At 43.7% G+C, this 16,915-nt stretch overlaps 1 protein-coding gene across 8 annotated transcripts in view; it reads right to left on the reverse strand.

The window, feature by feature from the left end:
- Nucleotides 1-16,915, reverse strand: part of Ulk4 (unc-51 like kinase 4) — a 330,250-nt gene that overhangs the window by 297,410 nt on the left and 15,925 nt on the right. For 7 of the 8 annotated variants that reach the window (XM_013160183.3, XM_063260958.1, XM_063260954.1 and 4 more), the window contains exons 10-16: nt 16,652-16,773; nt 16,447-16,516; nt 15,215-15,311; nt 8,599-8,703; nt 5,529-5,589; nt 3,801-3,982; nt 2,918-2,964 (exon numbers count right to left, since the gene is read on the reverse strand). In XM_013160183.3, the coding sequence (XP_013015637.2) occupies nt 2,918-2,964; nt 3,801-3,982; nt 5,529-5,589; nt 8,599-8,703; nt 15,215-15,311; nt 16,447-16,516; nt 16,652-16,773 (684 nt within the window). The remainder of the gene's footprint in view (nt 1-2,917; nt 2,965-3,800; nt 3,983-5,528; nt 5,590-8,598; nt 8,704-15,214; nt 15,312-16,446; nt 16,517-16,651; nt 16,774-16,915) is intronic. The other variant, XM_063260957.1, reaches the window with a different exon arrangement.

The following is a 16,915-nucleotide window of genomic DNA, read 5'->3' on the forward strand; positions in this document are numbered from 1 at the left end:
ACTTACTATGAATCAGCTCCTGTCACCAGGCAAGGGGCCAAGCCCTAGGACAGACTCACAGATAAACATAGAAAGTCAATTAGTTATTTTAAATCCTGCTCAGAGCCATTTCATAGTAGTCTTCAACATCTTGGGAGTTTGGGGGTTTTTTGTTGTTGGTTTTGGCCTTTTTGAGATAGGGTTTCACTGTGCGGTTCAGGCTGGTCTTGAACTAACCCTCCTGCCTCAGCTTTTTGAATGCTGGGATTACAACAGGGATTACAAACAGGCCTGTGCAAGTCAGCTACCCTATCAGAGCCCACTGGAGGCATAAGCCACCAAGCCCAGATTTTTTCTTTTTTCTTTTGTCTTCAATTCTTTTTCAGTCTGTGAAATGAAATACTGGCTACCAGATGTATTTAACCACTATAAAAATGTAATGAAATATACCAACTAAACATTGCCACAATTACACCCACAGTAATTTCTATTAGAACATGAAAAAAACTACTTTAAAAACCTCATGCTTTTAAATTATAAACTATTTAAAGGACAATAACAATAGTCCTCAGCTTATAACAGAAAACTCCCTCCAGCTGCACCTCCTGTGCAATACCCTCACCAGACGGTTCCTCCTTATGGCCCAGGTTCCCTCAAGCCCCAGAATACTGCACCCCAGAATTATTCCCATCTTGGGGTGACAGCACCCAAGCAGCACTGCTAGACAAAATTCCCCTGGTAAGAGAAGCTCTTCGCAGCAGCACTGCCCCTTACAGCATCCACCAGAAATGCAGGGGCATAAAACAGGCCTGTGCAAGTCAGAAACTAGCATTTAATTTCATTTAATTTAAATAACCATTGTAATGAGCAGCTACCCTATCAGAGCCCACTGGAGTATATGCTGATACAATGCTTCAAAGAACATTTTAGCAATGTAAAAGAAGTCACACAACATTTACCACTGCTGCAACTTGGGTCTCTTAAATGTCCCCAGAGGCCCATGTGTTAAAAGCTTTCTGGAACCAGGCACTGGGGATGTGGCAGAAGCTCTAAAAGGTGGGACTCAGAGGGAGGTGGGTAGGCACTGGGAGGCCCTGGCCCCTTCACTCGTCTCTGCTTCCTGGCCAGGAAGACAAGAACAGCTGACTGCCACACCCCCACCGAGACATGCTACTGCAGGACCACCTGGCCATCGACTAAAATCCCCAAAACCGAGTGCCCCCAAAAATCTTTCTGCTTCATACATTGATCATCTCAAGTCTTCTGTCACAGTAACAGTGTAAGTGTCTTCTACCCATTTGTTCTGAGTCTGTGAATCTGCCCTAAGAGAAAAAAACCAGGTACAAAGATTTAAGCATCAAAAATATTGTTTACCAAAAATATTGTTCCCAAAATTACAATACCATCCAAAAACATCCCAGCAAAAATAAAAATGATTACAGCACACTTCAAAACATGATCTCACTCAAATTAATAACATAATAAAGAAAAGTGAGGGGAAAAGAAACTTATAAAACTATCACATGATTCTATTTCTACATGCACAACGAACCTGGAAAACAGATCAAAACTGGTAAATGTGGAAGCAGAAACTTTTCAAAGAGGAAAAGATACAATGGAGGAGTTGTCAACTATCTTACTATTTACTAGTCCTACTTTACTGTTTGCTTCAAGTTAAAACTTTTGAATAATTAAACTTGAGTTTTAAAAATAAAACAAAAGTTTTAAAGCTATACTGGGAAAGGATTAAAAACATCCACCGTAGGGGCTGGGGATTTAGCTCAGCAGCATAAGCGCCTGCCTTGCAAGCAGGCAGTCGTGAGTTCGATCGCTGGTACCAATAAAAACGAAAAAGACAAAAAAAAAAAAAAAAAAAACCCACCTTGGTGTCAGCAGGGGACACCCAAGGGAAAGTATATTTGCCAGAACCCTTAACCAGTAAGGATGCCATGGTTTCTTTTTAACAAGCGCACTGCAAACCTTCCCAAAGTACCAACAACTCAATCATTACCTTGATTTCTATTTTGTAATGCCAGACTTTGCTTTGGGAGGGTAACATTAGAAGATGCATAGGAATAAAACCCCAAAAAAGCATTTTATGAATTCCTGTCATTTCTCAGTCACCTGCCAGCATGAAGAATAATCACTATCACACTCAGCACCACACTTGTAACAATCACAGAGGTCAGCACACCAGCAAAACCTCAACATACATTAATCACCACTATACAAACCAGACGTTGTACCAGGCCTGTCACGTATGTACCTCCCTAATAGTTTAATTACCAAAATCTGTAAAGTAGTTCATACTACCTCAGTTTACAGGTGAGATAACTGAGGTCCAGAAGCAAAACAGGACAGATCTGTCTCAAACCTAAACGTACATCATCACCTTGTGCCACACAGACTTCCCAGGAAGCAGAGGCCAGAGGCAGGTTCAATCACCGGGCCACATCTCGCTGGCAGCCAGAGCCCTTGCCTTCCTAACATGCTTCTCCCCGAGGGCTGCCACCTCCATGGAAAGGAGCGCCCATCCTCCATCGGAGTTTACAGGTTAGAACCCCCACAAGATTATAAACCACTCCCTAGGGAAGCTGTGTGCTACAGGCAGGAAAGACCCATGGGCCTGAAGGAAAGTGCGGAGGAGGATAAATGAAACACAGGGATCTCGTCCGTAACAAACACTCAGCAGTGACAGTCAATGAAGTTTCTAGAAGCAGCTTAGATAATCCCAGAAGTGTGTTTATAACATTAGGATAATGGATACTTTTAAATCTTCTTAAGTGTGAAATTAGGATGCCTCTAGAAATTGCCTAAGAATCAGTCATCTTTACTTTAGAATCATTTATAAAAACCACTTAGGACTCTGCTTATGATGAGTAAATTGTAATAATTTCATAAAAACATAGAGTATTTTTGAAATATAAATGTTACTTACATATCCCAGTTTGGAGCTATTCGCAAATGCTGGATTAGCAAGTGGAACTAGAATCAAAAGTAAAAATGTACATTAAACTCATGAAATGACACAGAAAGTGATTCCAAGATATGAACTCGCAACAATCCTCCTGCCTCAACTTCCCAAGTGCTGTGATTACAGGCGTGCACCACTACACCTAGCAAAAATGTGAACTGTGCACCAAGGTAATCACCTGCAAAGGTGCAAAAAGCACTGGGTAGATGAAGATAACAACAAAGGAAACTCAGTTGCTCCTACCACTTTACATCCCCCAAAGTCCAGCCCATCCGACAAGCACCAACCAACAAGAAAGTAACTTTCACACCATCATGAACACAAAATGAACTCATGCTTTTCCAGTCAGTTCCTAAATGAGCATTCTTTACGGAAAACACTTCCAAATCACAGCAATTCTTTGTTGATGTAACCTGAAAAGCACTGCCAAACTGTAATGGGTCTGCCAGGACCAAGGACATTCCCAGGAGGAATAGAAAGCAGAAGCCTTAGGGGTGTGGCATGTCCATCAGAGTCGTTCCAAAAACCCTGCAGCTCATCTGCGGGGTGAATGAGGTCAAAGACCCCCTACTATACGTGGGCAGCGCACTACAGTGCCAGGAAGCAATTCATGATTTCAGATTGAAAACTATGCGATGCTCACTGAAAACATAAGATAAAGTATCACCAAGGAAAAGCTTCACCTCTCCATCCTACCCAACCGCTTTTAGGCCTAGGCATTAAACTGAGGGTAATATTCATAGACCTACCGTTGACAAATCACTGTTCACTGTAATTAAACCTAATGAATAACTTAGTCCTTGTTTTCATCTCCAGAGAAACAGGAAAGGAAAGCACGGAGGCCTACCAGGGGCGAATTCAGGAGCCTGCCTGCGACCTCCCTGTGAGTGGCCACCATGCACAAATAGCAGAGGAGATTCAGCTTGGCTCGGGAGGCCGACGCACTCCTCTCGGTGGAATCGATCTGCGAGCACACCTGCTGCAGGAAGTCGTTCCAGTCCTGGTCCTTGAGAAGCAGCAACTTCTCGGCTGCAGGGGGAGGAAAGCAGTGAGGGTATGCATGATGAGAAAGAAGATAGCTAAAATCTTGTGTGAGAAGTCCAAGGCAGAATAGTTGGCAGTCAAATGAGGGCAAAGGAAATTCTAACACCACCACTGTCAAAATCACAGCCAGGAATGGCAGTGCACACCAGCATTCTGGGAGGCAGAGGCAAGGGGATTGCAACTACAAGCCAGCCGGGCAACTTAGGGACCTAGTGAGACTGGTCTTAAATAAATTTTAGCCGGGCATAGTGGTGCAAATATGTAATCCCAGCATTTGAGAGGCTGAGGCAGGGAGATCACTGCAAGTTCAAGGCCAGCCTGGGCTACAAAGTGAGTTCAAAGCCAGCCTGAACCATAGAGCAAAACTCTGTCTCTAAAAGACAAAATAAAAAAATCAAAAAATTTTAGAGGGCCTGGGATAAAGCCAAGTACAAAGATCCTGGGTCCAATTCCCAACACTGTCAATGAACAATCACTCCTAAGAAAGGTAATACAACATTTAATTGCCCTTCTATACTCCTCATCTCTATCCACCCAGGGATACTTGTTAACTAATTCAACAGAAAACTGCTCAAAAGAAAAAGAGCACACAACTGGACAATTGTGCTACAACCCACACTATACCTAAATGCACAGCTAAACAAAACTGTAGTTAAGGAAAACATAAATTGTAAAAATAACTCCCTAAACAACTCAAAAGACAAAGAAATGAAAGAAGATAAAATTTCTTGATAATAATCCTCTAGGTTTCCATAAACAATTTTCTTGACACTGAACACACTACTAGTATTTTGCTTCATTTTGATCTATGTAGTTTCTTTTGTTTTCTATCAGTAATTATGTGGACTTATATAATCCATTAGCTGATTCATTTAAATTTGAATAGATCTTATTACAAATTTACTTTATATCAAAGATTCTACTCTAGCCACAAGGAAGCATTTTCCACAAATCTATCTTCCCAAATTAAAATATAACACATTCAGCTAAACAAATCAACACAAGATGTGCAAAAGGTTCTGATGTTCACTGCAGAAAGGTGTCCGTCAGCTGCAGTGACACATGATGATCCTATAACTGCTTCTGTTTAGATGAGTGGAGGGTGGGTGCAGCCACAGACACCTGTTCAAACACCACCCCCTCAAGAGTGGACTGTCCAGCCCGGGTGGCACTCAGCTGCCCTATACTGCAGTCCCCAGCCCTGGGCACCATACCAGCACTGTCCCTGGTAGTACTCAGCTGGTGCCACAGGGGAGGGTGGGAAAAGACCCTCTTCCTATTTATGGGGGACTCATCCAGCTCCCAGAACCTCCCTCTACAGGCCACAGGGGATAGGGACTCGGGGTTCAGCAGGCAAGGCCAAGGTGGGTTACAAGGCTTGTGATTTACATAGCACTGCCCTAAGAGTGCAACCATGAGGCATAAAACAGGAACTTCACTATCCTACACAACTCTGCCATTTGCAAATAAACTCTGCATTTGTATCCACAAACCAAGACGTGCACACTGAACGAGCCCTTTATGACCCTACCTGAATGTGCTGGCAGATGCAGTATTTTTGAATCAAATTTCATGGGTGGTTGCTTCATTATCTGTAGTTCAAAAACAAAATGAACTTGTGAGTTACCTTTCAAGATGGACATGTTTCCAAAACTGTGCCTTGAATCACATTGCAAAAAAGAACACTGTCATCAGAAAAGGAAAAGAATTCAACAATGCTACTTCAGAGTGAAATACTTAAATACAGAGTATGTATTTTTGAAAATAATTTCTATCAAGTTGTCTATGTATTCAAGATATTAGTTCTCTATCAAAAGAGTAACAGGTAAAATTTCTTGCCCATTCTGTGAATTGTCTTTTCACTCAGCTGATCATTTCCTTCACAGTGTAAAAGCTTTTTAACATTTACAGCAGCACAATTCGTACTAACTGAGCTCTAAAAACAGCCTAGATGCCCATCAACAGATGAACAGATAAAGAAAACATGGTGTATGCATATCAAGGAATAGTATCTGGCTGTGCAGAATGCAAAATGCATTAGAATTCACCGTTTCTATCTGCAGCCTCACATGCTCAGGAGCAGGGCTTGTGGGAGATGAATGAATCAGAGGATGAATCAGAGGTGGGGGGGGGCATGGCCTGGTAGGGGGCATCTCCTTCCCCAGTGCCTCCTTTTCTCTCTGCTTCCTGACCGCCAGCACCTAGCCCTCTTTTCCTCCACCCTGTCCCTCTGTTACTGTTTCTTCTTTGAAGCCAGCCAACCATGGACTGAAACATGACAGAATAAGCCAGAGCCACCCCCTCCTCCTTTAAATTGGGGGTGTTGGGTATTGTGTCTCAGAAACAAGATACTGACAAACACAGGTGTCAGCACCAAGAAGTGGGGTCACTGCTGTGCTGCTACTTGACATGTGGCTCAGCAGCCTGTGGGCTCCTTCTTCGAAGGAGTTTGGAAAGGTCTGAAAAGCCCTAGAATGCTGTAAGCTGAGCTGGATGGGAGGTTCTGAGCAAAGTTCAGATCACCAGCATGCTAACAGAGCTGCAGATGACAAAGACCAGGCTCAGGAGACTTCAGTTGGGAACAAGGATTCTGCTGGCAGCTGGATGCTAGGGCCTATCAATTGTGCACTAGCAAAAAACCTGTTTACACTGTGCTCATGTTCTGAGATTGAGGACAGTGGACCAACTGATCTGGCAGGGGGAATTTCAAGGCAGCCCAATGTTGAAGCTGTGAGAGAGGCACCACTCACTGCTTTCAGTCAGAGTTACAGTGAGAAACAAGAGCAAATAAACCATTTATAAAATTTTCAACTCTGCTAGAAAGAAATGGGTTGTAAAGGTAGAGCATAAGAGAGCCTGGTTGCTTTAAAGATTAGCATTAAAAAGAAGCCAAGGGCTGGGGATATAGCTGGGACAGCTTAAGTTCCTGCCTGACAATCACAAGGTCCTGAGTTTGATTGCTGGTACCAAAAGTAAAATTTTAAAAAGCCAAGTGTCCAGGCATGGTGGTGCATGATCCCTAGATTTGGGAGGCTGAAGTACCAAAGTATCAGGATAATAGAAAAATGCCTTGAGGGCATGTGAAGAATCAGCAAAATCCCACCCTTCACAGGCTTAAAGGCACAAAAGTAAAAGATTTTACTTTGAGAAAACAGCTCCAAGGCACCTGAGCTCAAGACTGGCCTGCTGGGAAATATTTCCCAGAATTCTGTTCACAATGCTCAGCTAGCCAGGAACTCAAGAGGTCACTGCAGCCAGGACGCAAGGCAGCCTGGCTACTACTCAAGCTTGCGACACAGCAGGGCATCATCCACATGGTGCTGGTTTCAGGGGCACGCAGAATGCAAGAGTTGAGGGGTCAGGGAGGCTTCCGCCCAGATCTCAGAAGACCAGGCAGTGTGTATCCCTAAGAGGAAAGTGTGGGAAGCTGTGAGAATGAACCCAAAATGCAGGAACTGAGAGGGCAGGGTAGGAAGCAGCAGGCAGTAAGTAAAACCACTCTAAGAGAGAAGCCATGACAGCTGCCCAAGCCACTTGGAGTTCACATCTCACAATGCGCCTGGGGTGCTAAACAAAGAATTACAGAATTTAATGTTAGCCCTGCTGGGTTTTAGCATCACTTTGGTCCAGTCTTTCCATATCCATATTCCTCTCTTTTAGAATGGAAGTGTTTGTCCTGTGCCAGCATATGTAGGTAGTGTTTAACTTTCTTTTTGATTTTCACAGGATCACAGCTAAGAGTTTGCCTTAGGTCTGAGGAGACTTTAGACTTTAGATATCAGCAATGTTGAAACTCTTGGACTTTGGCAACTTTCAGAGATGGACTAAATGCCTTTTGCATAGAGAGATGTACATAAGCCTTCAGAGCCAAGGCGGAGTGTTAATATCTAGATGGCCCCCAAGAGCCTCATGTGCTCATAAGCAGGGCTTTTGGAAGACGACTGAATCACACAGAGCTACAGTTGAACACAACATGAGGAGGTGGGGTCTGGCCCCTGCCTGGGCCCTGGTAGGGTGTTTCTCCCTTCACTCTCTGCATCCTGACTGCTGTGATGTGGGCAGCTTTTCCTTACTGTGCCTCTCTGCTATGTTGCTGCTTCTTCAGACCCAGCCAACCTTAGACTAAAACGTGACTAAAGCAAACCTTCCCTCCTTTAAGTGTCAGATATTATGTCTCGGCAACAAAAAAAATGACTAAGACATTTATGATCCATCAAATACAGCATAATACACAGTTACTCTGCCAGACTTCTGCTTTTTTTTTTTTTTGTACCAGGGATCAACCTCACGGCCTCGCATTTGCCAAGCAGGTACTTACACCACTGAGCTAAACCCCCGGCCCAACACATCTGAATTCCTAAGAATTATCTTAATTCATTATTTTTTTAAAAAAGGCAAGATAATGTTTATGAAATGCTGAGAAATAAACCCAAGAATGAAATGTATCCAAGAATCCATTCAGCCCAAACCAAAATAATATTCCACAGTGAGACAAGAGGAAGCAGCCATGAATTAGTACAAAAAAAGACTTTTTCAAAACAACAACAGGACCCTCTCATGAGGTCTGAGGCTCAGCCTCCATGGCCCCCAAACCACTGCACCTTGGGGTTGTCGATGACCGGGGTGACAACCAAGTCTGAGTCTGTGTAGATCAGCGCCTTCATCTGGGTCTCCAGTGCTTCCTGGCTCAGGTACACACTGGTGATCTGAAACAGGAACAGAAATTATACTTTGTTTCCGTGACTGCAAAGACGGAATGAGTAAGATGCTGAGGAGGACACTACCATGACAGGTCTGTGTATCCATGTGCTTTCACTGTTATACAAAACGCTTGTCACCGCCTCCAGCAATCCTCACCAAGATCCTGAACACAATGTGTCCTCATTTTCATTCTACAGATGGAAAAAGCACAGCTCTGGGAAGTAACTGGCTTGCCTGGCTCATGTCAAGCATCCCTTACCACTAACACTGAGAGGACCAGAAAGCAGACCTCCCAAGCCTGATACTCCCAAAAGTGGTCCAGCCAGTGGGCACTACCATCATTTCTGCCGTAGTGACAATTCAATATGAAATTAAAGGAGCCAGGGATTTAGCTCAGCGGCATAAGTGCCTGCCTGGCAAGTACATGATCATGTGTTCAATCCAAAGAAATTTAAATTACAAAATAAAAATGTTTGTGCTTAAGTACTGACCTGCTACCAAAATGTTAAACATCAGCACATTTATTAAACTGGAGTTGGTACATAAGGACAGTGGATAACTAGACATCACCATCAGTTAACTCTGAGACTTTTGCGTGTGAGCGTGTGTGTGTGTGTGTGTGTGTGTGTGTGTGTGTGTGCATGCGCAAGCTCTACTTGGCTAGAATTTTTTTTCCTAATTCTCAGCCCAAGTAGTTCACATTGGGGGAAAAAAAGAAGATCTACACATTATAAACTGAAATTTAAATAAGGATTAAAGACCTTAATAAAAGAGAAAACCAAGTCAGTGAAGAAAAGAATGAGGAAAAGCTCTCAAAGGGATATGGATCCAGGATCAGAGAAGTTAGCTAATAAAAGTTCTAGAATCTGAGACAGGCCCTGGCAATGTAGACAAAAGAATGAAAATGCACAAAGAATAGGAAAAGATGTTGAGGGGGGAGAAAATCCTAAGTTTAAGAACATGGACTTTCAAGACAGAAAGACCAGTACCCTGACATGGTTACTTGTGAATTATGAGACCTTAAGAAATTGAAAGATTGTTTTCTTCATCATAATAAAAGTTAACAGCAACTTTTCAAGATTTGAAGAATAAGTGCACAGCATTTGAAACAACATCCAGCATAGATAAGAGTGGACAGATGGCATCAATGAAGATCTTTAAAAAGTCACACTGGCCTCTGCAGACAATGGACTGCTGGGAGCTGTGGGATGGAGAGGCAGCAGGCTGGTGGAGACCAGTCCCAGGGCGGGAGCAGTAGGGGGACAAGCGACTGGCACAGCTAAGAGGGACACACCTGCCTTAACAGGGAGGAAGATCGGTCCACAGAGAAAAGCAAGAGCACTCTCTGAAAGAAAGGTGGCCAAACTACACGCAGGTGCTCTCACCTAGCTAGAAAACCACAATTAATCAACTGAAGAATTACTAGAAAAATACAAGAATTAGGAAGGGAGGCCAATCAGAAAATGTCTATGTATAAAGTTCCTATGGTAAACCTGAGCAGATGCATTAATAATGAATTATCACAATTTAATATCCCATGTACAGTAGTAAAAGATGAACAGATACAATACTCAGAAATACGAGCATTGTAGAGCTGTTTTCCAGTCCTCCCAGCCTTAGGGTAAAGGGTGCTAGACAGCAGCCACAATATGTGATCCAAAACTGTATGAAAATCGTATGACCCAAGGCCATATGATCTGATAAGAGATCAAAATCAAATGCAAAAGAATTAAAACTTGTTCCTGTTTGAAAACAAACCTTACATATCAAACCAAAAGTACAAATATCAAAGTATAATAACCAGCTTTGGCTTTGGATAGTGTGATGGCCGTGTCTAGATGTCTTCCCAAAGCCTCAGGCAGTCACAGCTGGGGCTTTTCAGAGGTGGCTGAGTCTGAGCGTGGGTTGCTGGGATTCAGACACGTGATTATCACACTGGTCCACTGATTGGCCTGGCACAGCTCCGAGTGTTGATGATGGCAAGGACTGGATGGATGCTGCCCACCTCAGGGTGGAATATAAGGGACAGGAAGAGGGCCCCGCCATTGTGTGCTGGCCACTGCTTTCGCTACCACCTGCCTTCCACCTTCCCCACTACGAACTGTCTTTTCCTCACTGTGATGCCCCAATGCCAAGCCAGTCTGCCTTAGAGCCAGCCAATTATGGACTGAAACCTCGACAAATTGTGAACTAAATGAACCTTTCCTCCTTTAACTTTAGGTTTTGGGTATTCTGGTCTCAGCAATAAGAAAGAATAGTTAAGTGGCAAGTAATATTTAACTCAATGTAAGTACCATTTTAAAGGTACACGACATAAATACCTTACCACACTCCTATAATTATTGTTCAAGCCCTTTCAATAAAACTTATACTTACCATGCTCTACAATAACCACCTGCTGGAACAACTTCAACATCTACTGCATTTCAGAATGGTTTTTTCACTGATTCTCTATTTTGTTTTTTTTGTTTGGTTTTTTTTTTTTTTTTTTTTTTTTTTTGTCTTTTTCTTTTTTATCAGTACCGGGGATTGAACTCATGATTGTCTGCTTGCCAGGCAGGTGCTTATGCCACTGAGCTAAATCCCCAGCCCCTGATTCTCTATTTTCTATACAATCAAAACATCATTAGCAGAGAAATTATTATAACCCTTTTACACTAAATTTCCATGCAGAAATTTCAAATACACATTCACATTACATTTAACAAATGTAATAACTTGGCCAGGGATTTATCTCAGTGGCGTAAGCACCTGCCTGGCAAGCATGAGGTCATGAGTTTGATATTCAGTACAAAAAAAAAATGTAATAACTACTGTTATTAACAGTAATAAAAAACAACAACAATAAAAAATGTAAAAACTATTACCTCTCTCAAACACTAAGTATAATAAAGATAACTTGGAACTACATTAATCAGAAATATTTTTGTATTTAAAACAACTATGATTGAAAGAAATTAAAGGAAAGCTAAATAAAGACATCCACTGTTCATGAAAAAGAACTTAATACCATTAAATAGCCACACTCCCCCAAACTGGTCTATGGATACCATGCAGTCAACATGCAACCCAGCCAGGTTCTTTGCAGAAAATCACAGGTTAATCCTAAGATACACGTGGAAATGCAAGGGACCTTGAAAAGCCAAAACAACCTTAAGAAAGAATGAAGTTGGAGGAATCACACTGCAATTTCAAAGTTACAAAAGCTTTATAAGAGCTATAGTAGTCACGGGAGCACACTAGTATCACAAGGAGAGAAGATCTACCAACAGAACTGTTATGGGCGGAGTTTGCAAGGAAAACAATTTAATATATGACATGTAATGTATAGAATTATAATAGTCACCCAGAGACAAACACAAAAAAGTGCAGAAAATCTGTTCACATACGAAAGACCCACAGAATCCAGCTGAAGGCCTGGATCCAACAGCAATGTCCTGCATGAGTCCAGCTGAAGACCTTGAGCCTATGACAGTGACTCATGCAAGTCTGTTTCACGGATTTGTGATGGGAAGGCGCAAATGTCAGTGGTGGAAGCTAGCAAGTCTGCACCAGTGGGGTGAAGGATCCATGCCAGCAGACTGAGGGATCTGGAGCAAGGAAGCAACGCTTAAAATAAGAACCAGAGTTCCCACAAAAATACCACAGCCAACCTCTGTGACAGTGAGGGTCTGAGTTCCTCCAACAATGAGAAGAGCCAAGTTCACATAGGAAGCCAGCATTACAAGCTTCTCCTAGAGATTGAACAGCACAATCTTCCCCTCCAGAGGCAAGAAGTGATGCTCAAGTATGGACCAGAGCTCCCCCACAGTGCAGCAAATGTGGTCCTGAGGTTGTCTTACTATGAGAACAGCCAAGTTCATATCGGGAAAGAAGCTCGACAGGTTCCTCCAGGAGAACCAACAGCAACAGGAGAACCACCAACACAACCTCTTCCTCTCAGTTGTCCTTTTCATGTTGTTGGTGGGCCCTGCACACCCAGAACCATGCTGATTCAGTCTATCTGGGTGTCACAAGCTGACCACCAGTTGTCAATCTATCACAAGAACCAAGCCCAGAAAGAAACCCACACATTTACAACCCACTGATTTCTCACAAGAGAGGTGAGACAACACAACAGGGAAAGAACAGTTCTCCCAGAGCAGTATGGCACAAACTGGAGAACCACATGTAAGACAACGAAGCTGACCCCCACCACACACCACAGACTAACATGAATTCAAATGGACCAAGGCCTAAAGTGAGAACGCAAACTACAAAACTGCTGCAGGGAACCCCTTACATAAGCCCTTGTGGTCTTACAGCGGGTACCTGAAGAACAAACACACAAAAAAAGATAACCTGGACTACAACAAAAGCAAGGCTTGTGCTTCAAAAGAGCTCATCACAAAAGACAAGGCCAAGGAGCAGGAGAGGCTCCTCAGGGTGGCAGCACTTGCCTGGCACACCCAAGGTTGGCACTCAATGCCCACCTCCATGAAACAAGAAGAGAAGAGAAAGTCAAAAGACAACCACAGAAAAGGAAAAAATGTTTACAAATCATCTTTCTAGAGGACTGGGCGTGGTGGTACACAGCTGTAACCCTAGTACCTTGGAGGCTGAGACAGAAAGATTGCTGTGAGTTCAAGGCCAGTCTGTACTACCTACTAAGACCTTATCTCAAAAGCAAGAAAAAAACCATCTCTCGAGAACAGATAAAAACCTCTACCACTCAGTAACAAGAAGATAAGAACCCATCCATCACACAGGATTTGAACAGACATTTCTCTAACAGAGACAAATGGCCAGGGATCCCATTAGATTCTCTGCATCACAGTTATCAGCAGACAGCAAATCAAACCACTGAAAAGATGGACTGCGGTGCCATGACAACGGCTCCTGTCAGGAAGTGAGACAATGCCGCACCAATCCCAACAGGTGGAAAGAGGAAACAAGCAGAGCACCCATCAGCAAGGGACAGGTAAGGGACACTCAGCCTTAGGAAGAATGACTGCAGAGCACATGGCCCCAGCACTGCTGGATCTGAGGACAGAAGCCTGCAGACTCCATGTGGTCTCACCTAGGATGCCAAAGGAGCCCTGGAGTGGTGGTTGTGACGGTGGCATGACACTACTGTGCTCACTGCCACTGAGCTGTGCCCTGGAAACGGCTATGGCAGTAAATTGCATGTAACACCGTGGTACCTCAGCTCACCAATGCTGTTGTTTTTAAACAGTCTAACTCACAGACAGAAGCATCTAGCAAAGTTTTGTTTCTGTTTGCAAACTCTGATGAATGGTGACGAACGCAACCAAGCCCCTTTCCAGCCTGAACACAAATGCAGCCCTCATTCCCAGAATCATGGAGCAAATTCAGTTCACGAACTGTGGTGTCACTGCATATATTTTGCCACAACTTTTGGGGTGTGGTGCTAGGGCTGGAAGCCAGGCCTTGGATGCACTGAGTAAGAGCTCTAGCACTGACCCACACCGTGGTGCCTGTGTACTGCAGTTTAACACAGTCACGACAGTCACAACATGGCTGGAACTCGTGTCCTGCGGCTACATGGCTTGAGTGCCAGCGGTCACACATGACTGTCCTATCCAGGCTTTTATTATAGTAAAAAGATCAATAAAAGTGATCAGGTCTATTTGTACTACTGGGGTCCAAGCGGCCCAGTAAGACAGTCATGTGTGTACCGTGATGTATCAGAAAAAGACAAACGACAGCTGTTGGTGAGGATAAATTAACCAGCACCCTGAACTCCACTGGTGAGAATGCAAATGGAGCAGCGGTACTGAGGCACGATCTGCAGGTCCTCACGAAGTAACAAGTCAGCACGACCTGACCCAGCAAGGGCGCCCCTAAGAACACACACCCCACAGAAGTAAAAACAGGCCTCACACAAATGTGCACACAGCTGTCCACAACAGCATTTTTACACAGCTAAATGGCAGGCACACCCCAACATCTGTCAGTTGATGAATGAATGCAGAAAAGATGCACATGATAAAGTATTATTTGGGAATATGAAGGAACAGAACGCAGTACTGATGACACATGCTGCAACTGGGGTGAACCTCAAAACACTGTTAAATCACAAAGCCAGTAACAGAAGAAGACTACACACTCGGTGGTTCCACCTGTCCAAACTGTCTAGAACAGGCAAGTAGACTGCTGGCTGCTCTGGCAAGGGTGGAAAGAACCGGCAATGGGGTGACGCCCAGGACCAAGGTGCCTCCCTTGCGTGGGGTGAATGGTTGTGTGTCTCTGAATAGAGCAAAGGCCCCATGGCACACCTCACATGGGTGGACTACAGCTTCTGTCAATTATATCTCAAGGAAGTTGTTAATAAAAAAACTTTGAGGTGACCACAAGGGATCTCGTTTACGGTCCTCACTAGGAGTGCAACCATGACCAGAGAAGACACCTGTACCGTAAATCTTGCAATTGAGAACACAGTCCATAGCTCAACTTGCAATGATCTGGGTGAGCCTCTATATCTCACATAGAAAAAACAATTCCATGGCCACCCACCTTGGCCGAGGGAGAGGTCTTCTGCAGTGAAGTCGGGGTCTTGTCCTGTCCAGAGCTCAGTCCCACAGCAGTGCTGGTCCGTGGTGTAGGACGAGAACTGGGAAGTGACCACACGACATTACTTGGATTTCAGAAACTCTATCCTCTGCACACTAGCTCTGAAAAACACGTACTGAGAAACATGGCAGAATGGGATCATCACATATGGCCTCATCGCACAGGGAAGTTTCAGCTCTAATTTGTGTGTTTAGATAGCACCATAATTTCTGGAACTGCTTTTGAAATAACTTCCTGACTCATTTATTATTTCTTTTATTCAGTCTTCTATGACATATATATGACATATATTCTCTTTTTTAACTAGAAATCTTAATACACTGATTTATTGTTTTAAAGTGTCTTTGGGTATAGGCACGATTAGTATAATACATATAAAATACATAGGATGGAAAACAGGTTACATATGAAATAGGAAATTACCTTCATGCCTATTTTTGACAAATTATAATCTGTATATGTTTTTAGTAATTCCTCCTGCACATATAAATGTCTGCTATAATCTGTGGATCTTTACACTACTCCTTGGCCTCCCATTGAGTTCTTAAAAAGACAAAAAATAAAATAAAATAAAAATAAAAATAAAAAATAAAAAGGACTGGGGATGTGCCTCAAAGCCCCACACCACCAAAACCATGATCATCATCGTCATACGTCTTGTTAAATCATTACGTCTTTCTAATCATTACTCTCAATTCTCTAAGATTAGTATCTTCACCTTTCACTTACTTGTTATTTTGTTCCTTCACTAACCAAGTAGCCATGTAACCCACACTAGTGGTGACATGAGAGTCCTGAAATTTTCGTTTCTATTTAAAGTTAAAGTACAAAATGAAAAGGATTCAACCCTTACAAGTAGGGGAAAATAAGTAATTTTTAAATGCACAGCAGACTCTAGAGTCCCCTGGCCAGCACATAGCTGTGATTTAGGGCGAGTTTTTGGTTTGGTTTTTTTTCTTTGGTCCTGGGGATTGAACTCACAACCCTGCGTTTGCCAAGCAGGCACTTAAGCCACTGACCTAAATTCCCAGCCCCATAGCTGTAATGTTGACAACAGAGGGAATGTGTCAAGGCCCCGCCCTCCTGCTCCAGCACCCCAGGACAGCAGGTGGCTGAAGAGGACTTAGCTTTTCCCTCCCGTTGCTTCCCGCCCCGTCCCAGACGTGGACCCGTACCTGAGCAGAAACAGAGACTCGTTCAGCTGACCCCCAGCAGAGCTCTTGGGCCGCAAATCAGCTGGATTTTCTGAAACGGAAGGAACCCATCATCCATGAAGGGACAAACACGCGGAGCCTCACGCGTAGAAACAGATTGGCGAGGAAAGCCCACTTTCGAGGCAGGCCAGGCTGGATGCCACCCACAGCAGCCCCTGCCACTCACCGAGCTTGGGCGTGGGGCTGGATCGCTGTGGTATCCTGGGCCCCATGCTGCGGCCACCTGGACGGTGCTGCAAGGGCTCCTTGTTGTCCTGGGGCCTGGAACCTTCCATGATGCTTCTGCTGCTGCACGGGAGAGAGCCGGCACACCCAGAGCCACTATGGAGCTCAGTGACAGGTTGAAAAGGCAACTAAACCACACACGACACTTGGCAAATTATGGAATTGGAAAAGCAGTACCCATCATCAGGAATTCATTCTCCGACCC

Source organism: Cavia porcellus, unplaced genomic scaffold (assembly GCF_034190915.1).
Source record: "Cavia porcellus strain 051 isolate PalLab524CR breed Dunkin Hartley unplaced genomic scaffold, mCavPor4.1 scaffold_14, whole genome shotgun sequence".
NCBI classification, from domain to species: domain Eukaryota; kingdom Metazoa; phylum Chordata; class Mammalia; order Rodentia; family Caviidae; genus Cavia; species Cavia porcellus.